This window comes from Chionomys nivalis, chromosome 1 (genome assembly GCF_950005125.1).
Source record: "Chionomys nivalis chromosome 1, mChiNiv1.1, whole genome shotgun sequence".
Taxonomy (NCBI): domain Eukaryota; kingdom Metazoa; phylum Chordata; class Mammalia; order Rodentia; family Cricetidae; genus Chionomys; species Chionomys nivalis.
The window spans coordinates 155,727,294-155,750,880 of record NC_080086.1 but is presented as its reverse complement, the minus strand read 5'-3'; the positions used below and the strand labels follow the sequence as shown (position 1 = coordinate 155,750,880).

Here is a 23,587-nt window from a genome sequence, read left to right as displayed (position 1 = left end):
CAGCAACAGCAACAAAAATCCACACGCGGAGAATGGGCCTGTAATCTGACAGAAATCACCATCTGTTTCCACTGAGGGAACAGAATATCTTTGTGCTAAAACAAGGAAGTTTGAACCAACTATTAAAATACTAGATAATAATGCCTATTTCAATTCTGATAGCATTTCCGACTACTTCTCAGAACATCAGGGTTACCTTACCACCTAGTAAGGCATTCATTTTATGGGAAATATGAGAGTGCAATGGCTCAATGAGGTGGCTGACTGTGTCAAGACAAGGCTGGGTATCTGCTCTCCAGCCACCAGCTGTCAAATATACTACTCCCTGAAATAGACGACGAACGCAAACTTCGTACATCTATAGGAAGCTCACCACCACAGAAGAAGCTGTTGATGTGGTCTGCATCAGCGGTGGGAAAACAAAAGAGGATCTCCCATGAAGCAAGGTATCTTGACCTACGGCCAAGTGTGCACCTGCAAATGAGACTGGGCATTCTTGTTACAGACAAAGGAGAACTGGAAAGAGAAGTTCAAGTTTGTTTGTGGATGCCAATGAGTGTTCTCAATTTGGTAATTTTGTTATAAAAAAAAAAAGGAGAGAAGGCTATTTCTGGACTGACAGATACTGTTCCTCAGTGGTCTGGGCTTAAAAGAGCTAGTAGAATCTGAAAGCTTTTCAGTCTCTCTAAAGATGATGATGACCACCAAAGTATTGCCAGAAATCCCTTAAACAAAAAAGGTTGAGGACTAAAGCACCCAAGATTCAATGTTACTCCTTGTATCCTACAACACACATACCAATGTATTGCTCTGAAGAAACAACACACTAAGAAAAACAAGGAGGAAGACACAGAATGTACTAAACTTTTGGCCAAGAGAATTAAGTCAAAGAAAAATGCCAGGAACAGACTGCCAAGAGATGGAGGCTATCCTTGTTGAGAGTTTCCACTTATAAGTCAAGAGTTCAGTCAAAAATAAGTCTTGAAGAGTAACAAACAAACCTTCAATCTGGGATGGGGAGGGGATGACACCTGCATTATCCAAACAACACCTGAGCGTTTCTCTCAGCGGCTGTATCTTTAAGGGTCACTTTTATTTCTGTCATTGCCACATAAAATCTGAGACCATCTCCCAAAGGATGCGGATGAAGGTGAGCTCTTGGTAGAGTGATTATCTAGCATGCAAAGCCCTGGGTTCAACCCACAGCACCATATAAAATCACATGTGGTAGCACATACATAGGTCCAGCACTCAGAAAGTAGAGGCAGGAGGATCAGAAATTCAAGTTCATTCTCAGCTACAGAGAGAGTTGGAAGACAGCACAGGTTACATAAGATGCTATCAAAAAAAAAAAAAGTTTCCAGACATGACTATCATTTACCTTTTTAGAGCCCCGCTGGATGCTGCAGTTCTTGCAGGACACGTTTTTACTGTCCCAGTGGTCGGCAGCTCCACAGGTGAGACAGAGGTCAGGGTCACACTCTCGAACAGCCAGGTAGCATGGACACTGCTTGGTATTGCACTGAGCTTTGCACCGGCATCCAGGAAAGCGGTTTTGACCTTCGGGGATAAATTCATCACCATCACCACCATATCCAGCAATCATCATCTTATACAATCCTTTATAGGAACGTAGCCAATGTCTTGCTGAGCACATGAATCCTCACAGCCTTCCCCTTACTATTCCACTGTAGAGATGAGGAAATGGAACCGCAAACATGAAGCTGCTAGGACTGAGAAGGAGCACTGCTGGGTTTTGTTGTCCATTTTATAGTTATGAAATGGCATATGAGTTTAAGTTCTACGATTAAATAGGTGAAGGGAGGTCTTGGACTGAATGGTATTCATGGCCCTTTACCATTCCAATAAGCCAGCAGTTCTCAACCTGTGGGTCAAAACCCCTTTGGCAAACTTTCATCTCCAAAAATATTAACATTATGGCTCATAACAATAGCAAAATTACAATTATGAGGTAGCAACAAGAATAATTTTATGGCTTTGGGTCACCACAACATGAGGAACTGTATTAAAAGGTCACAGCATTAGGAAGGCTGAGAACCAGTGTAATAAACCATATTTCTAATCCATCCCCTGGTATTCAAATTCTTTGTACAGCATCGTTAAGTGATTCTAAAAACCTACTGCCCGTATGCTACTTTCCTTTACTCTGCAAACTAAAACCCTAACTCACTCCTCTGATGCCCACAGAAGGCTTGGGTAGATTGTCCTTACATTCTATGTCACATTACTGTAATTCAAATGACCAAAGAAGAGAACAGACAAATCCAATCCATTACTACAACTCTGCCTACCTCATGTGTACACACACACTCACATTGCCCAAAAGGCTGACTAGACATTAGCACATAAAGGCTCAATGGTCCTACAGCAAGCAATAAGAGAACACTCCCAGTCCTTAGGTCTTAATATAATCACCATTTCAGTTGCTGACCAAAGGCCTATTCAATTCTCATGCAATTTCACCAAAGCAACAAATACTTACACTCTGAACTACATTGACAAAACTTTTCACAAAAATTTTGTGCTATCACACAAGGGCACGAACTGTCACAAGGCTGTCGTGGATGGTCACAGGGTTGATAGTTGTAAACATGGTTAGAGGAGCCGTCTGAGTAAAGATAACAGCACGCAGCCAATGAATCCAGGGAGATGGGAAATGATCATCACAATTAACAAGACATTCTTCCCCAGTACCTCTGGAACGTCCTTTACTGGCTGCCTTCACTGAAATACACACAGTTCTGTGGAAAAAAATCACCTCCCACCCCCCAAGTGCGTAAAACCCTGCTTCACATGTCAGCCCCCCTGCCAAAGTGCTACTTCCCTGCTTCTCACTGCCTCGCTCCAATCAACTCACTTTCCCTTTCTGAACAGCAGTAACTGGACAGCAACAGACACATTTCATTTAAATTGATTTGCTAAGCAGAAGTCAATTAAATCAGAATAACCAAAACTTCAATCCAGTTTCTATTCTAAAACAAATGACAACAAATGAAGTTCCAGGCTGATAATGAGGTTAAATGGGAAGATGCTGACCCTTTTTCAGCTGTATCTTTCTGCAGTGTGCAGCCCACAACCTGCAAAAAGAGAAAAAGAAACTTCTGTGTGAAGGCGCAAGAACAACCAGCTACAAATCCACCCAAGACCTGTTTAAGTGAACCTGTCTGTGTGATAAACGCGGCAGTGCTGGAAAGCCACGGTGAGCCTGACAGTACCACTCTCTGCTGGCTTGTCAGCCAGACCGACCAGGGAAGCAGCTCAGGTTGCTGTGCCACGCCCAAAAGATGGGCAAGAAAGCACTTGTTCACGCTGCCTATAAGACTATGGAGGCCTTGTGTATATCTACTGATTTAGTCTTGTCTGAATTACATGGATATTGGTACTTTTCATAATTTCAGCATCATTAACCATCCAATTGAACTGCATGGTAAGAAATTGTTCAACCAAAAATTTAGAAGCATCTACTAAAGCCTAAATTCCTGTTCCTATGGGAAAATTTCTCTAAAGTTTTAAATGATTTACAATAGCAATGAATCACATACAATTTGGGCCTATATAGAATTTTTGAAGCATAACCTAACTGCTCCCATACCTGAGTATATAGTTGAGTAACTACATTTTCATTTTAAAAACAGTGGGTTGGGGAGGGGGGTCCAGTCATGGTTTCCCTGGCTCTACATTTACAAAAGCATCCTGTATAGTCATTCACTGTACGTATTTGTGAGCGGCCATAGCCACAGACTGGGAGGAGGCTCACTTTAAATATCAGAATGTAATGGCACACACTCAGAAAATCCAGACTCCTAGAGTAAGACACTTCCAAACACTGGCCCACAGAGCACAGCAGGAATCCATCTTACAACATTCCACACCAAATGGCTAAAGGAACTGTTTATGTAGTATGTACTTCAATATGTTATTCTCAACCAAAACCAATATGGTAACCAAAATTTTTATGACTTGACATAACAAATATACTGAAGTGACCACATATAAAAAGTCACAGCAACCATGAGAGAGAAATGAGGTTTCTCTAGGTCTATGTCTGAGGGCAGTTTAAAGCCTTTTTCATAATCACTCAAGTGAAAACTGACTCCTGTCCTTGGGAGAAGCCTGGCAGCAGCACCGGCTCCTCAGCAGACTCACCGATGTTTTCTTTTCTTCTTTCTTGGCGGAGTATCCACATCCTCAGTGGGGACAGGCGCTATGACACTGGACTCTTTGACTCTGAACTCATACACCTAGGTGAGAGGCAGAGTAACATGAACAGCCATTCCATGCTTTTTTATACTGGGAAGATGTTTGTCTCTTGCGACAGTGCCAGGTATACAGATACACAGTAGAAACCACTGCTGTCCATCACATTGGGAGCATAGCTAAATTTAGAGTCTGGCCAAATTTCAATTCTGTCTATTTAGATCTACCACATTCAAATTGAATTCTAAACTGGGGAAATTCAGAAACTTAGCTAGAGAATACTACTGTTTTAATTTTCTTAAGGGAAGGAGAGAAATAATTCTTTTCAGAAGATGAACAGAATGCAGTTAAGACACCCCAAGTCTGGACAGTGAACACCTATTATCCCTGTACTTAAATCTCTTTGAACACACATGCTTACCTGTCTACATGTTTTGGTCCCAATTAGCCTAGCAATGGCGCAAAAATTATCGTAGTAAGTACCGATGAGCACTCTAAACATGGAGGCTTCAGCACCGCTCCACTCCACGTTCTCAGGAGGTTCAATATTTGGCTTCATCTTTATTGGTGTTTGACACCGAGAATTTGCTTCTACAAAACCAAATGTTAGCACTAGTCAAGAAATAATGACTAAGAGATTGGGGAGATGAGTCAGTGGGTAAAAGCTTTTATCATGCCACCAAAAGGACCAGAGTTCAAATCCTCTCAACCACATAAAAGTCAGACACATAGCACAGGCATCTGTTATCCCAGCACTCCTACAAGGAAATAAGACAGAGACAAGAGACTAGCCAGCAGTTCACAGGCCAGCTAGCCCAGAGAAGGCAGTGAAAAAGCAACCAGAAGATCTTATCTTAAATAAGATGGAAAGTGAGGCCCTACCCAAGAGTTTATTCTCTGTCATTCATATGTACACCATGGCATGTACACACACACACACAATATGAACAAGCAAAAATCGGGGTATGCTTAAGAAAAACACAAGGCACATAATTATATTTTAGAATTAAGTAAAAGCTAGAAACAATATCAGAAAGATCTTCATCCTCCCCGACAGAACCCATGAAATTCTGCTTCCTTTAACACAGACTTATCAAATAAACACATATGGGGTCTATTGTCATTTACAGTATTGTTCACAGAGTTGAAAGAGCTAAAACTCAGTAAACAGAAGATAAACTCCGCAGCAGTATTTATTTTCTCCCTACCAAAACTATGCATAGACCCTCAGTTTCATCATGCTCCAAAGACAGATGGAACAGGGAAGGGTACAACAGCAAGAGCAAGGTGCGACCTTCCTGCTGGAAGACAAGGCTGGCAGGAGGTGCAGTGGGGAGAGAGCACAAACCATTCAGCCAGAGCACTGAGAGAACTCTCGGATCTTAGCAATAAAAGGGGAGAGAGGTAAGAGCCCCGGAGAGACGGCTCTATGGTTAGGGAGCATACTGCTCTTGCAGAGAGGATCTATATTTGGTTCCCAACACGCACATCAGGTGACTCACAGGTGCCTGTAACTCCAGCTGTCTGAACCTACATGCATTCGGTGATCTTAACCCTCAGAAAGTTCAACTTTCAAAGCAATAGCAAACTCACTCATCCCACGCATCTTACCAGAGGAGCTAGAAGTTTCGTCTTTCTTCTCTTCTTCTTCCTTATCGTTGTTCTCTCCCCCAGTTTCAGTCCCTGCTTCCCTGTCACTGTCTGTATCCTTTGACTCCAGCACACTGATGGTGGGGGTGCTGGGTCTGCTGCTGTTATTTGGAAGTCTTCCTCTTCTGCGGCCCCCGGGGCGTTTGGGTGGTGTCTTTATCCTCTCAGCAGTAAGGGCAGCAGCAAACTCCTTAGCTCCCTCCTGCAAAATGAAAAATGGAGGAAGCATCAGGGTAAAGTTCTGAACCTTATTTTGGTGGAATAGAATAAGACATCGCATAACACAAGTTGGTCACGAATCTATCACAGTATCCATTACCAGAGTCATTTGTATATCAACATACCCAACTTTTCGTCTGCTTTTGATAGTTCCAAGAGTTCAGAAACATAAAAATAGGTTCAATATTTTGTTCTAATGATGCAAAATCAGGCAAGGCAGTTCTACACGATGAATTTATAAAATATGTTAAAAGTTAAAATATAAAAGTATTTTGCATAATAAAGGTATTTTCTCTACATATACATACAGTACACTTAAAAGAGAATCTCACAAACTAAAGTGTGTCAAGTCAGACTTCCTATTTCAAAGTTTAAAATAATACATACCTCTTTAAAGGTATTATTTAAAGTATACAAGGACACAAAACATATACATGCATGACTTAGTCACTTCTGGTCTTACTATTAAAACATCCAATATTTTTTCCTGTGAAGGATGCAAAGTCACAGGAAGACATGAAAGAACTTTTAGGAACAAGAGAAGGGTTACATTTTGCATTCTGAAGTATCACAATCCAATCTCAGAAAGTATAAAACAATGGTAAGAGTATGGTTTGTAAAAGAGACCACAGAAACATTTTAGATGAGCCAATAAAGTTCTGCCTTATAAAGAATATAAAACAGTGCTCAAGAATTCCTTTTTGTAATTTTTATTTATTTATTTTTTTAGTGGAAATAGAAGGGAAAAGTTTGAAAGGAGCCAACAGTTTTATACTTCACTCTACAAAACCAAATTGCTTAAAAATAGGATACCTTCTGTAGGTGTCATTCATTGAATCTTCTGTCCAAAATCCAACAGGCAATATATACCCACTTAGTTCCTAGGTAGGAGTGGCTTGGTTCAAAGAGGGGAAATGGTAAAAAATAAGATAGTACCCGTAAAAAACAACTTTCCTGCCTCATATTTCCCTAATCCCTTACTCCTAATCTCTGTAACTTAAAAAAAAAAAAGAAAATCTGTGGGATCTATGGTACAGCTCAAACTACAAGTGGCCTAAAACATTCACAGAAGGGATACGTCCATGCGAAAGGCTTAGGAATGCCTGCACACGATTACTGAGTTTCTGGTGTCTTAAGTGGGCTATCTATGCCTCATACGCCCATAAACTTTGTAGAGAGTCCTTGATCCTAAAGACCGAGAAACATTGCTGAAGAAATAACACAGATAAGGAAGAGTAATACAAGATTAATAGACTACACTGTGCAGTACACAGCTATGAGAGAAACGAGGGTGAGAACACTGCCTGTCATATGGCCATGTAAGTATGGATCCAGACAGCATTAGCACTGCTTCACCACCTCCACCAAGTTCTTAAGAGCCCTCCAGAGAAACAAAGCACTAAATCTCACCAGATGCTGGTAACACTGTGGTCCACAAGGCTTGTTGTCCAGAGCTGTCTCTGTGTTCTTCCGCTTATATGTATTGGGTGTTGCGTGGAAGGCTGTAAAATAAACACAAAGTATCTGAATATGGCTATAAAGTTTACTTTTTCATTTCCCCAAATCCACTGGAAAAATCTACCAATATCTTTCAAGTGTGTAGTTTATACAACCCCTCCATCTATCACAGCGTATAGATCATTCTTCCTCCAACCTCCAGGAAAGTTAAAAAACATAGCAAACTCTGGAATGATTCATAATTTTTATTTCCCCCTTGCAAGTATGACTGATGGGCATAAAGTATGACTACAAACATTTACTTGAGTATTTAGTATCTCCAACAAGTAAAAATATTGCAAAAAAAAAAAAAACCAAATTTCCTAATTTTATAAAAAATATTCTGGTATCAACAATTTCTCTGTGCAGGGAGGTTTTTTTTTTGCGGGGGGGGGGTGAGATAAAAGGGTTGTATCTTTCCCAAGCTGTCTTTAAACTCAGGGCAATCTTCCTGCCTCGCCTCTTGAGTACTAGAATTACAAATGTTTATCACTGTGCTGAGCTCTGACATGATTCCTTGATTTCTAGAGGAAGGTCAGTTTACTTGGCATGGGGTAGAAAATGGCTCTACCTGGTATGTATCTAGAGAGACGCCCCCAATGGCGTCTACCTGGTATGTATCTAGAGAGACGCCCCCAGTGGCGTCTACCTGGTATGTATCTAGAGAGACGCCCCCAGTGGCGTCTACCTGGTATGTATCTAGAGAGACGCCCCCAGTGGCGTCTACCTGGTATGTATCTAGAGAGACGCCCCCAATGGCGTCTACCTGGTATGTATCTAGAGAGACGCCCCCAATGGCGGGTTCAGTTCCAGGGAGTGCACACCAGTTGTTCTCTCACAAGACGGAAAACACCATAACTATTCAAAATCACCAAGATGAAAATGATCTTAATTTGGCTAAATAAGTGATATTAATGGAACCAACCATGTGGGACTTTTGGCTGTTTTCTCTTTGGTGGTAGAGTTTGTAAAGACCTTTTCCCATAAAGGCTCCGCTCTATCTTCTCCCCTCAAATATTAGGGATCCAAACCAGGGCCTTGTTAGGCAAGGCTCAACCATTGAGCTAAGTTCCCAAGTTGTTTTCAACAAACAAACCTTTTTAGTGGTAGCTGGGTTTTGTTGTGTTGACCAAAGCAATCTTGCTTCTGCCTCAATAATGCTCAGGTTATAGTTCTAATGTGTTGTGAATTTGTTTTAGCTCAAAATAAGTTATTCTTAAAATACACTTAAAGGGACTGGCAAGATGGTTCACCAGGTATAAGGGCGCTTATCACCAAGTTTGATGACCTGAGTTCAATTCCTAGAATCCACACGGTAGGAGAGAACCGACGTCAACAAGCTGACTTCCACATTCACACAAGGCACATGTATGTGCCAAAAAGTAAGCTCACATGCAAAAACAATCACTCAACCAATGCTGTGAATAGGAGAGAGCCTAATAGTATTATTTTGCCAAATGGAGAAAGTATTAACTCAACTTCTAGTAACATCATTATAACCATAAGTCGGTGCATTTCTTAACCGTCACTAGAGAAGCTTCTATTTGCAGTAGATGTGATTAACACAGAGACCCACAACTGGTCAGGATGCAGAGAACAGGAGACTGAAGAATGTTCAGACATAAATGGGACATCACCACACCCCCTTCCTCCAGGCTCAGGGATAGCTGAGGAAAAGAGCGCAGACTTAGTTTAGAGCCAGAGGCAGTGGATGCCTTGAAAGCGTTGTTATTTTGTGTTTTGGAATGTCACTTTACTTCAAGCTTACTGACTGACAGGTCCAAGTAAGGTGCTCACTCACTGTCTAATAGACAGAGGGAAATTAAGACAACTTCCCAGGTACGGAAACTAGCAAAGCATCACTTCAGACGAGGAGCACAGTCAACAGAGACGGGGCTATCAGTGGAGAAACCTTCTTCAAGAATTTCTAATTTAAGATTAAAATACTATAATCTCTCCCCCCCACATACAGACACACTTTAATATTTCCAGGACAAAATTTGTGTTATTACAACAAATTATAAGTGGAAAGACGCAACAAATAGAAACAGATAAGGTAAAAAAATATAAACTAGGTGAAAAAGATATGGCTGTAAGTGTCAGCACAAGCCAGGCGGAATCCCTTTAATCTTAGTGCTCAGGAAGCAGAGGTGGGTCTTGTCTATACAGTGAAACCTTATCTCAAAAAATAAAAAAGGTATGTTCAAGTACTCAAAAGAGCAAATTAATACAGGGCTACTTAGTATAGGAGAAAACAACTTCCCAGAGTCCATGGCTCCTAAGCTATGACCACGGAATTTAAGTACAATGACCTGCAATAGAAAGGCTATTTATGAACTAGACAGCACTAGTAAAGTGCAAACATTCTCAAAATGTGTGCTTGAAACTGACGCTTTTTCTACTCTGCAAGTCTCAAGAACAGGGATGTGACGTGTGCCCAGCGGGGCAAGGCCTTGGTTCAGTCCCTAATACTACAGAAAACAAACCCACAGATTAGCCTGGAGGGAATTCCAATTTTAGTGGAATGTGGTGGTAACTCTGGGAATTCTAGCACTCAGGAGGCTGAGGCAGTACAAGGCTAGCTTTTGCCACTACTGAACGTAAGACCCTGTCTCAACAAACACAAATTCTACCTACCTGGAAATTTTACTAGAAACCTCATTCCCTAGAAATGTCAAGGGAAAAGTAAGTTTTCATATTGACACTAAGAATATTTTATGTTTGCTTTGTATTGAAATGCAAATACTTATGAAGCAATTACTCAGTGGATCAAAAAGAAATAAAATATTTTAACATTAGGCAAGAACTTGTTTATATAAATGCCCTTCAGCCAATTTGCTACTTAGTAAAACTTATTCAGAAATACCAGTGATATTTTTCTGAGCTATGAGTTCTTTCACTGTCAGAACTTCACTAGATAACAGCCTTGTAAAGAGTCGCTGCCTGTACTCCAAGTTAATGGGAAGCAATAACTGGAATTAAATGTGTACAAAATACGTCAGAAGAAACCTCTATCAAGGTAAAAATAACAATACAGGGATGTAACATATTTCTCAACCTTTACTACAAGATATATCGGTACATTCTAGTTGCGATAAATGACAAAACTTGCTTTAATACATATTTCAACAACAAAAATAGAAAATGAAAACGTACAATAATTGCACTTACGATGTAGGAAGCAGTCATACTTAAAACATCGCCGACAGAAAAGTGTATGAAATGAATGTAAGCTCTGCTCCCTCTGAACAGACTTAGCATTTGGTCCATCTATGTTTGGGGTACATTCAGGAGGCAGAGCACCGGGGAGCTGCTGCTCAGTGAGTTCCTTATATCTGTCAACAAGCGAAACATGTAAGTAAAGCAGGAAGAAAAATCACTTTATAAAAATAAAATTTCAAAAAGGTTTCTATGGGTTTGATTTTTTTTAATGTTTACCTTAGCTAAAACACACACACACAAAAATATGTAACCCATAGCAGTCTTTACTTATACAAAGAACCAGTCATGGCAAAGCAAGAATCAAGCTCATTAACACAATTCAGGTACACCACAGAAGAGGGTATTATATTAGTCTCAATTAAATATAAAAATCTCTGCCAGTGCCCAGAAATGGTTTGCTACAATATACTAGTGCATACTGTACATGAACACTCATGTGTACTTATTCTCTATGCAATAAACATTTTATAACACATATGCAGGTGTGTATGAGAGAGACTGGGCTTGAAATAATAGCATGTGAGCTGTAAACTGTGGAATGGCTCAGACACAGTAATTCCATTCAGAATAAACCAAGATGATGAATTACATGCAAGACTGCCCATATTTATTTATTTATTTTTTTAGATCTTACTTACTTTTCTTTAAGTTCTTCTGCTGTGCCCTTATCTGGAAACATTGAGGAAATAGCTTCGAAAATTTTGTCAGCAGGGAACTTCCGAGGTGGGCAGTGCTCTTTATTATCTAAACAGTGAGTTGTGATGAGGGAGGTGAAAGAAACAAGTTTCAGTCATTTTCTCTGCATCACAGTACCTCAACAAAGCTGATTTTCTAAGAAGCTATCAACTTTGGTTCATTTTGGGGGAGGCTGGGGAAGAAGACAAAGTCTCTTACTATGTAGCTCTAGTTGACTTCAAACTTTTGGTGGTTATTTTATTGTTTTTAGTGTGTGCACCGTGTGCATGTGTGTGAAGGTCAGAGGACCATTGTTGAGCCAGTGCTCTTCTTCTGCAGTGGGATTCGAGCTCGAGTCATCAGGATTGGCTCAACACTCTTTCCCGGTGATCATCTCACCAACCCACTTTTCTAGTCTAGTGTTTCTAGCTACGACTGGCTGGGGCTTTTGTTTTGTTTGGTTTTCTTTTTGGGATGGGGGTGCCTAGCGTAGCCCAAAATGACAGAAAGCTCAACACGTAGCTGAGGATGACCTTGAACTTCTGACTCTCCTGCCTTCACTCTCAAGTGCCAAGTGCTGAGATTACAGGCGAGTGCCAACAAGCTCTATCACTTCCTTCTAATGGAAAAGCCTGTGGAGTATTTGATAAACAAACATAAAATTCGTTTTAAGAGCTCTAGAAGACAGAACCCTCAGATTTTGATTATTTGCAACTAACAGCTTTGTGTCAGAGATGATCACTAATCTCACTAATCCACTTTCAGATCTGCCAGCAGCATGCAGAACTTTGCACTCATCCAGTTGATCCTTAAGGTGTGTTTCTGTTACAAAGAATCCAAGCCTTTTGAAATCGCACTTCTCCCCTAAATTCTACTATGCTTTTAATACTAGGCTTATTGAGAGAGCAGTGTTATGGGCTCTGCCATAGGACAGACCGGATTCTAATAATCCGTAACAAGAGCACAGGCAACAGCACAGCTCTAGAGCCAGACCTAGGTCATGGCCTTGGAGCGCGGGGTTCTACTTCCCACTATTGCAATCTTCAGTAAGTTCCTTAGCTTTTAGCCTCTCTGAGCCCATTTCCATTATATAATGGATCTGATAACGCCTGCACTGTAGAGCTGTGGAAGGTGAGTGAGCTGCTGAATATGAAGTCAGCATACAACGTACATAATATATGTTATTAGATAGATGATTATGATAATTGATCAACAAAGTCCAAAAGGATGATATTCCTTTGCCTGGCAAAAGAAATTAGCTCCAATGGAGAATGACATGCTGCAGAGAATATATTTGATTGTACTACTAAGATGTAACATTTAACAAAGCCGGCAGTAGTGGTGCACACCTCTAATCCCAGCACTTGGCAGGCAGAAGCAGACTAATACCTGTGAATTTGAGGCCAGCCTGGTCTATGTAGGTGCCACAGTGTATGCTAATGTGAAGATATGAGGGCAACTTAGGAGTCAGTTCTTTTCTTCCACAGTGCAGGTTCCCAGGGATCAAACTCAATTCATCAGCTTGATGGTAAGCACCTTTACCCACTTGAACCGTCCACTAACTCCACACATTTATTTTAAATGATGGAAGGCCCATACAAAAAACTAGTATTAAACATACCATCTCGACTATCCTCTAGATCTTTCTGTTTTTCTTCTCTTTCATCAGGATCATCTCCATCATCATCATCGTCATCATCATTGTATTGGCCAAGAGCATTTACCAACTCCACAAAAATTTCATCATTTATAAATCCACATTCTAAGGGTCAGTAAGAAAGAGAGGGGAAAGTGTAACTGACACAAGATTATGTATGTGTTTCCTAATCTGGAAGGACAGTCATGGCTATCAGCACCGCACTGTAACATGGGGGCAGATAAGGCCAGTCAAGATCATTTCACAGCCAGCAAGAAAACAGTATCTATCTTAAACATCTATTGCTTTCTCAGGAATCACCCCAACCTAGACGGTCCAGAGCCCATTATCCACCTAATCTTTTAGGACCTGTGGCTTTAGCCTTCTCCCAACCTGTGTCACTGACTGGCCACTTCAAACCTTATTTTCCACTATAATATGACCATAACTCCCTTCTCATAGGTATCAAGGGAGCCTCCTGTACACAGAAACCTGAATTCCGGATTCTGATGACTCACTCAATTTCAGAAGCTACGGCAGCCCTGACGAAAGGCATTTTGAGCAGGGAGGCTTTCTGAAGCACACATCCCATAAATAGAGCCTTAAACCTAATTAATTTTACTATTTAAAGCTTACCAAATACACACACTCCATTCCTATAAAATCTGTATGTCGCTGCTACAGCTCATAACCAGTTACTGGTGGTTACCAAGTAGCAAATAAGATCTTCCAATGGAAAAACAAAAGAAACGCTAAAAATGTAGGTCTGTAAGTCCAGGCTAGCCCTTTAGTGTCAAGCACAAAAATTAATTTTATTACAATTTTTTTTGCAAACCCTATGCTAAGAAACCAAGCATTTCAAGTCCTTAGCAAAGCCTCCAAGAGAATATACATATAGCTCACCTCTGTCTCCATGAACTTTTCCATCATAATTTTTTATTAGTTCTTCAATGAAAGTGCCATCCTGATCTAGTACTTCATCTCCCATATAAGGAATGTTATGTAAAACAGTTTCATCCTCCACCTAAAATTTAAAAAAAAAAATTAAAACCAAGTGTATTCTAATTATTAAAATATTTTTAAAACTCATTGCAAGGGCCAGAGAGATGGCTCAGCAGGTAAAGACGCTTGCTGCCAAACCTGACAACCAGATTTCACCCCGCAGATTCATGTGATAGGAGAACTCCCAACAAGCTGTCCTCTGACCTACACACACACACACACACACAATTTTAAGCCCTCAATATGAGGAGTACTGCAAATATTAAATGGGAGACACTTGTTCAGCATGCTGAAAACCAAGCTCAATTCCCAGCACCACACACAAAAGTCAACGAATAACTAAAAATAGTCTTTTTCAAGAGCACTTGTCTTTACCCAGATCTCTAGAGCAAACTCTTAACTACTATAACTGTATTTAATCTCACATGTAATCCTCCCTTTAAGAACCTCTAAGAGCTGGGCGGTGGTGGCGCACATCTTTAAACTCAGCACTCAGGGAGACAGAGGCAGGCAGATCTCTGTGAGTTCAAGGCCAGCCTGATCTACAGAATAAATTCCAGGACAGCCAGAGCTACACAAAGAATTCCTGTCTTGAAAAATCAAATAGGTGGAGTGGGTGGCAGAGAACCTCTAAGAAAGAAAACTGCTGCAGGTTACATGAGCCAGCACGATTAATAAAAAACCAGAGACAGATACCGGGGTTCAACCTAAAGGTTAGAAAAGCAAAATAGTCAACCACTGGCTCTTACCTCTACCTCAGTTTGAAATAGCGATTCTGCCTCCAGGAATCTCAGAATGAGACTGTGAGAGCTGTCTCCTCCTGTTTTATAATCTTCTCTACAGTGCTGGGATTAAAAGTGTGCACCACTACCACCCGGTTTCTATGGCAAACTAGTGTGGCTACTGAGATTAGATGTGTGCCACCACTGCCTGGTCTGTAAGGCTGACTAGTGTAGCAGTTTTATGATCTTCAGGCAAGCTTTATTTATTAAAATACAAATGAAATATCACTATAATAGCAAGTTTAAGACATTCTTATTGCAGATATTGAAATGGAAGGCATCTGTACTAAAACTAACGAATGTGACTTATCAAAATAAACTATAATCATCAAAAAAGTAAAGAGTTATTGACTTCATTTGATGATCTAGGGAGTAAGGTATTCAATATAATAAAACTCTAAGCAATACTGCGGTAGTCTCAATGAGAAATATCCTCCATAGATTCATATATTTGGATACTTGGTCCCCAGTTGGTAGTGGTGCAGCCTTACTTGAAAAAGCATGTCACTGGGTACAGGCTTTTAAGATTCCATAGCCTTACTTCACTTCTAGTTCTTTCTCTCCCTTTCTGCCCACCTCGTCTCTGCTTTGTAATTCAGTTGAGGATATGATCTCTCAGTTTCTTGCTCTGGCCACCACGCCCTGCCTGCCATGGTGGAGTCTTACCACTTCTGGAAACATAAGCCCAAATAAGTCCTTCCTTCTATAAGTTGCTTGGGAATTGGTGATTTATCACAGCAACAAGAAAATAACTGATACAGATATGAAACAAGTATCAATGATCCTGTTATAAAGTTTATGCCAAAATGGTTTATGCTTATAAAATCAGAATATTCTACAGTGACAGAAAATATTTCCAATACTTTGATGAACAAGACGTACATCAAAGTTGATAGTGCTAATAAACAGGATGGGTAAGTTACATCAAATTCTAACAGACAGCTGGGAAGGGCAAAGAACAGTGTGGAGGAGACTAGAATAGTTGAGAACACAGAGGACAAAAACCGAAAATCATAGAAGGAAGAAAAGTCTCAAAAATGACAGCAACTATACATGACTGGATGGTTCTGAAGCATGTATAAAGAAACCAAGTTACAGCAGGCCTGTACAAGCCCTTGAACAGGTACTAATTAAAATTTGAGATTTAGAAAATTAACTCTGAAAAACAGGACAAACTGGCTAAGACTCACTCAAGGTCACGGGGAATATTTTAAGAATTAAACGTTATAAGCCTAGGACCAGACTACGACAACAATCAACAGGAAAGACCACACTAGAAAAGACCATGATAGACATAGGTGACCATCAGGCAACTAAGAAACAGGAAGATACATTTTTTTTCAAGTGATCACTAGATAACAAACTTTGAGTTTATTATAAGTTTAGATAAAGAAAGAAATGAAAATTGAGACAAAAGCAAAGTCTGAAGTACAAAAGGAAAATGTAGAGATTAATGTATTTGTTCAGGCTCAAACATATCTACACACTCTCTCTCTCAGGTCCACGAATATCAGCACACTCTCTCTGGCCCAAGCATATCTGCACACTCTCTCTTTCTCAGGTCCACGAATATCTGCATACTCTCTCTGGCCCAAGAATATCTGCCCTCAACTCAAGTTTCATTTCATTTTGCATGCACAACTCCCATCTAAACTGAGTACATTTCTTTGAAAGTAAGTCAAAATTAAATATTTGTTCACTTTATCTTCTCAGTGGTAGCCATCCAACCTTTGTTCCTAAAGTATATGTTAGTCATAACAGCCATCTAATTTGCTTTGGTCATTGACGAAAGCCCAAAAATGATCTAAACTACCCTCTGGCAATCTTAAACATTAGATTCTTTCACAATCCCAATCTGAAAATATGAAGCCTCATTTAAGGTACCAAAATGATTCTCAAATGCAGTATTTTTTAGTAAGGCCTTAAATGCAAACATTTATTCAACTTCACAAGAGTAACTTTAACCGACACTGTGGGAGTGGAAGAAAGTCACTAACTACAAATGTCTGCTGTCCAAACAGCAGCAAGACAAAAACCTTCCAGGAAGCAATTCTATACAGTGAGTCTCGAACTTCATCAAGATATTCTCTCAACATTTCATTCCATACATCAAATGAGTAGGTTAAGGTGCTTCTATTTTGTGTGGTGTGTGCGTGCATGTCCGCATGCATACGCGCAGCATTCACATGAGTACATGATGACTGTGTGTTGAGGCCAACAGCCAACTTTGCCTGTTCTTCAAGAGCATCCACCCTGAGTTATTCTGGACTTTAGACTACAGATCACTGATTAGGCTTGCCTGGCTGGCCAGCCAACGAGCCTGTCTCCACCTCCCCAGTGTTAGTATTACAAGTCAAGCCTATACCAACATGCCTGACTTGTTCATGCATGCATAGAGCCATCTCCCTAGCCCCAAAGTGTGTATTTTTATTTAACAATACAAGCCAAGAATACACTCTTCAATTTCTTTTGTTCTACCTTCCTTCATTCTATTTCCATTAAGAATTAAATTAGCAGCCAGGCGGTGGTGGCGCACGCCTTTAATCCCAGCACTCGGGAGGCAGAGGCAGGCGGATCTCTGTGAGTTCGAGACCAGCCTGGTCTACACAGTTAGTTCCAGGACAGGCTCCAAAGCCACTGAGAAACCCTGTCTCGGAAAAAAAAAAAAAAGAAGGAGAATTAAATTAGCATTTTATTACCAAAGTTTGGACTGGTGTTCTTTGTTATGCAGACCAGGCTGGCCTCAAACTAACATAGAGGAATGCCACTATCTCTTAACTTTTCCTTAAACTGTTTGATGACAAGCTCTCAGTTAACAAAATGGAAAGTCAGGATGAGGTCACAGAACACTGCACTTTTAAAGAATAAGAACTATAAACTCCATCTTTTAATGTGTTTACTTCTACTTTTGTTGTGGAAAATGTAGGAAAAGGAGATTAAACAGTTTTCAACTATTATTTTTAAAAAAAAATCACTTCGGGGCTGGAGAGATGGCTCAGTGGTTAAGAGCATTGCCTGCTCTTCCAAAGGTCCTGAGTTCAATTCCCGGCAACCACATGGTGGCTCACAACCATCTGTAATGAGACCTGGTGCCTTCCTTGCCAACAGTACATTGTATGCTTAATAAATAAATCTTTAAAAAAAAAAAAATAAATAAAAAAAAAAAATAAAAAAAAATCACTTCAAGTGATATCATTTTGGTAGCTTTTAAAAATTATTTTATCTTTATCACCATGACAAAAATTAACATGTTTCTTATTTAAGTACATTATCAAACAGACAGAAGCTTTATTACTTACGTACCATGAAATTCTGCTGTAAGGGTGACCAAGAATACATTATGGGCACCGATGCGACCGCATTCAGGGTCTTTAATGGGATGACTTGCGCTGGAAAATCCAAGTCACTGGTCACTGAACACTGAAAAAGAACACAATAAAATTTCCTCTTAAAAATAAAAAGATCAACCTTAAGCTACAGTCGTCATACTGTGAACAGATGCTGAACTCTTAAGTAGCTTGGAACAAGATTTTTACCTAAGATGGAAAGGCTCATAAAATCCAAAAAGAATTCTCTTTTTTCTCAAGGTGAAAACATTTTAGAATTTGCAAGTTTTAAATCCCTCCAGCCTTTTTCATACTTACCATTAACAGTTAGGATCAAGAACAATTTTCATATTAGCCTCAGAAATCTAATCTGCTGCTGCAAACTTTCTCTAAAAACTTAAGCTTATATTAAATTCTGACCCCCCAACCATATAGAATAGAGTGTAATATATATACCAACTGTGTACTTAAATCATAAGATTAAGAATGTTACATTGAGCATTGTTTTTTGAGACAGGGTCTTGTTATTGAACTCAATGTGTAGACCAGGCTAGCCTTGAACTCACAAAGATCGACCTGCCTCTGCCTCTTGGAATACTAGACCCAGGCACATCAACCTTTCTTTTTGATTTGCATACTATATCTTTTTTGTGTTTGTTTGGGTTTTGAGATTGTCACAAAACAATTACAGATCAGGCTGTCCTCAAATTCACAGTCCTCCTTCCTCAGCCGAGAATGCTAGGATCACAGGCAGACATCACCACGTGTGTCTAACCTTTCTTATCTTTTATCTTCCTTTCTGTAAAATGCCATCCTTTCTTTATATTATCAAATAATACATTAAGAGTAACAGATTTAAGTTTCAATTGCAAAACATATATTCTAATCATTTTGTATAATCTCTAACTGTTCTCTTTTTTTTTTTTTTTTTGGTTTTTCGAGACAGGGTTTCTCTGTAGCTTTGGAGCCTGTCCTGGAACTCCCTTTGTAGACCAGGCTGGCCTCGAACTCACAGAGATCCGCCTGCCTCTGCCTCCCGAGTGCTGGGATTAAAGGCGTGCACCACCACCGCCGGGCTCTAACTGTTCTTATGAAAAGCACTACATTGAGCACAGTAAATGTCTCCCCATAGTTCTTATTATAACACTTATAAGATCTACTTATTATAAGACCTACTTTGCAGTGAGTACAGGTAAAGAAAACACAAGTAGTTTGCCCAAGATCATACATACAGCCGTGACATAAACACTGTGGTGATACCGCTCTGACCACTACACGCTGCCATACTTCACCTGTATAATGCTTACACCTTCTGTTCTGGTCCCTTGAAATGCCATTTTATATTGTCTATAATGATAATGATTTAATGTCAGATTTCTGAGGCAGCGTAGGAAGACAGAATGTGATAGATAGAACTGTTTATTATTGCACACAGAGGGGACAGCTTCTCTCGAGAGGAAGAGACTGAGGGGTCCGTCAGGGACGATTATAGGTGTGGAGTGGCTTGAGAGAGGAAACTGTAGCCACGGTCTCTCCTTCCTGAGACTGTTTGCCCGAGGCCATCAGACTACACAACTGTAATCTCACAGGAATCCTGTTTCAGCACTGAGGCTGTCAGATTTCATAGCACACTATTTCTCCTGCATCAGAGAAAAACCTGCCAACTAAACTGTGATGGAATGCTTTCTTATCACGGTGACTTTAACAAGTATGTTCCTTTAAAACTGTTAAAATTTTTGCAACTTTGATTCTAGCACATGGTACAAGTCTGTTCTAATAACCATATTACTTTCTATCCTGGTGAGGACTCCATCTTTTCTTAGAATTCTGTTCTAAAATGTCAAGTCCCCAAAGCCATCATAAAATACCCTATATATGTATTGATGATCTATAACTAACAAAAATAGAACAGAATAAAAGGGACCCGTATCAGTCACATATGTATTCACACATATACAGAGTCAGTGTCTGAGTTTTATATAGTGTGTTTCCAAGTCAGCAAGATCAGAAATGGACCACACACAGGCCACGAGCCCTCAGCTCTACACAGCTACTGGGTTGCTCTATCACAGTGCTCACTGCCAAAGACGACCTCTTCCTGACAGAAGTGAAAGAAAGACAGCACAGTTCCAAACAACTACAACAGTGATGTCTACTAACATGCTTTCCAAAAAGGCAAAGGCAAAAATAACGAAAAGTACGAAAAGCTCAAAGTCAAGTAAATAACGTGGGAATGACTTGCCAATGTTCTCTTCCTGCTAAATGGCTTCACATACAGATCTTCGTCCCTCCATTCACCAAAAACAAGAGTTAGCAGTAAAATTTATTGAGCACATACTATGTTCCAGCCACTGTGCTAAGTGACTGCTTATCTACATGATCGTAAAAAGCTTTCATTATGACTTTATGATAAAATTTTAAGTATCACAATCCAGGGGCCAGAAGTCAAATCTTCCTAAACAGAAAGTAAATTTAGAAGACAGGATTAAAGCTAAATCTAACTGCAACATCCAAGACCTTTAATTTATCGTGCTCTAGTTCTTTCTGCCAGAAGCTCACAGGAAAAACTCATGACAACAGGCTGCGGTGTCCGCTGCAGGGAGCAGACAGCCAAGGTCACACAGCGTCTCTTCAGTCCCTCACCTCTTACTCCACTAGTACAGTTCCTTCCCTTCACCCTAGCCAAGAAAATTTAGGTATGGAAGTGGTTATAATTTTATTCTTAATTTTATTTACTTCTTAAACAGTTATTGATGTTTGTTTTATATTTGGTGGTGATAAACTAATTCTGAGGCTTTAATTCTACACAGCCGCTCTTTTAAAGCTTAAAGAGACAGGTTAGCTCTCCAGCTCTGACTTACCTGTTTCAGCTTGTGAGTCCAAGCTCACACGCAGACAGTTAAATATTCTTTTCAACCTCTAGATGGGGGATAACGGCTCTGCAGAAAACTCTCTGGATATACTAAATAAATGAAAGCTAGGTAGACCATAAGCAGAACTGACAGAAACAGAGAAAACAGGAAGGCATGGGTTACAGCATAAATTACCACACCTCCAGTGCCACATCTCTGCCACACGACAGGCACCCATCACTTCAGTTCTGCGGCATCCACAAGCCCCCAAGGGATGAAACATAAGCTCTGTAAGGGGAAAAGTAACTGAAGGAAAAAGTACGATTTTCCCTCTCTGCCTCAAAATAATGCTCAGCACCGTATCTCAAACAGGTTTATGGAATCACAGACTGCGCTTGCTGATTGTCCCTAGCAGAAAGTTCGGTTCAGAGCCCTGAGAACACCTACGTGGAAAACCGACCTGAGTTCTGCAGCACCTCGGGATCCTACCTCACCCTTAGCCGCTAACCATGCTGTAAGCATACCCATCTCCCTAATGAAATGATCTGGAAATGCCACGGAATTTGCAAGTAAGACAAGTAAGGAAATGTTATGTGTGGTTTTACAGGAAAATTACACAAAACTGCCAGCTACTTAGCAACTTTACCTTCTTTGAATCTTTCACATTCAACACTTTAAATACTCGTAATTTAGCAGGCCAAAAACTGTTGCAAGTCTCCGTAACATTTTTACCGGTTCAGTGTGTCTCTAGGAGGCCTACTTTAGCAATTTGAGTTTCTAATTCTAATTCCAATTTCAAGATCACACAGGACATTACAGATGATTCGCCAGCAATGGTGAAGACAGAAAACTAGTTATAACGGTGCCACATTTTCAGAGAAACACAGCTCACTGCTAAGTAACAAGGCTCTTCTGAGCTTGGAGACTCACAACAACCAGCTGGTACAACAGGCAACTGTGTGGCTGGAGAGGGAAGTCACGCCAAAAATAGTAGTTGTAGGAGTACACAACCAAACTGAGACTCTTGGCAGAAGAGTGGTTCCAAGTAAAAACTGTGTTATGGAAAACCGTAGAGGGAGTGCAGGTGAATGGCCTGCTGGGAAGGGAAAAAAATTAACACATCCTACTACGTGCCAGGCAGAGACTTTACTGAAGCTGACATTAAAATTCACCACTACCCTATGAGTAAATCGTCCCCATTTTAGGTAGGACACCCCAAAGGACAACAAAGCTACACTCATCGCGCCTCTGAGTGATCTTTAGCCTAAGGCCAGTTAAGACCAGTCTCAAAAAAATACATGGGAGTTATACCAACAGCTACCAAGTGTGTAATCATACATCTTGGACACTCGATGGCTCATTTAATTAGTTCATGCTGAGACACAATGAGCTGTCAATAGTTTCATACATACTTCTATTTCTCCAGGAGAACAATGAAGAAGGAACAGGAAAGTGTTCATCCCAAAAGAAAATGTGAAATACCATCAACTCTAGGAAGGCCATCAGCCAAGAAAAGAGTGAGGAGACCTCGCTTCCATCAACCCTAAAGAGAAGCTGAAAATCATTTCTAAAACTACCTTAATTTTTCTTCAAGACTTAAGGAAAGAAAGGGAGCAAACCCAGGTTTTTGTGCCGTGTTTGTTGTTGTTGTTGTTTGTTTATAAGATGTCATGGTGTCCCTAATTGGCCTAGAACTTGCTTTGTAGACAAGGCTATCCTTGAACTCAGAGATCTTCCTGCCTCTGGCTGGGTTAAAGCTATACACCAGCACATCTGGCATTAAAAAAGTTTTAATTAGCTAGGCATGCTGGTAAGAGATTCTGGTAAGGGCAGTATAGATAATTTAAATTCAAGACTACTGTTAGGTGAAACAGGAAGAAAGAAAAGATAGAAAAAACAGAATGTGTTATGTACCATGTATTAAGGAAACTCAATAGCAAACCTGAGTTTCATTACCACTTTTAAGGACAAAAGAGGAGAACTGAAGGAGAGAGTCTTAAGAAAAACAAGCGTCTCTAACAGGAGAGGGTCAGAACCAAAACAAGAATGGTCCTAACTTCTCCATGCAGATATTTAATGAAAGCTAAGAAATAAACAGCAGTCCATTCCAGATTGTAAATTGCTTCCATTTTTGATGTTACACATTAATGTCAAAGAACCATTATAGACTGGAGACTCCCTTGTAACAAAAAAAGAATGAGCATCATGATAATATTAACCAACTTCTAACATCTCAGAATAAAGTTAGGGACAACAATGAACTCAGTTATAAAACTGACCAGCCCTAGATGCATATACAGACTAAAGTAGTGGTTCTCAACCTATTGGTCATGACCCCTTTGGGGGGTCACAGATATTCTGCATATCAGATACTTGCATTACAATTTTCTTTCTTTCTTTTTTGGTTTTTCAAGACAGGATTTCTCTGTAGCTTTGGAGTCTGTCCTGAAACTAGCCTAACTCTTGTAGCCTAGACTGGCCTCAAACTCACAGAGATCCACCTGCCTC

At 40.1% G+C, this 23,587-nt stretch overlaps 1 protein-coding gene across 5 annotated transcripts in view; it reads right to left on the bottom strand.

The window, feature by feature from the left end:
* The window catches only part of Ezh2 (enhancer of zeste 2 polycomb repressive complex 2 subunit), a 64,285-nt gene that overhangs the window by 5,469 nt on the left and 35,229 nt on the right, over positions 1–23,587 (bottom strand). For 2 of the 5 annotated variants that reach the window (XM_057765024.1, XM_057765003.1), the window contains exons 4-15: positions 18,205–18,321; positions 14,021–14,141; positions 13,103–13,243; positions 11,445–11,550; positions 10,741–10,919; positions 7,498–7,589; positions 5,830–6,070; positions 4,640–4,809; positions 4,168–4,262; positions 3,058–3,098; positions 2,504–2,629; positions 1,382–1,560 (exon numbers count right to left, since the gene is read on the bottom strand). In XM_057765024.1, the coding sequence (XP_057621007.1) occupies positions 1,382–1,560; positions 2,504–2,629; positions 3,058–3,098; positions 4,168–4,262; positions 4,640–4,809; positions 5,830–6,070; positions 7,498–7,589; positions 10,741–10,919; positions 11,445–11,550; positions 13,103–13,243; positions 14,021–14,141; positions 18,205–18,321 (1,608 nt within the window). The remainder of the gene's footprint in view (positions 1–1,381; positions 1,561–2,503; positions 2,630–3,057; positions 3,099–4,167; positions 4,263–4,639; positions 4,810–5,829; positions 6,071–7,497; positions 7,590–10,740; positions 10,920–11,444; positions 11,551–13,102; positions 13,244–14,020; positions 14,142–18,204; positions 18,322–23,587) is intronic. The other 3 variants (XM_057765014.1, XM_057765034.1, XM_057765041.1) reach the window with 3 other exon arrangements.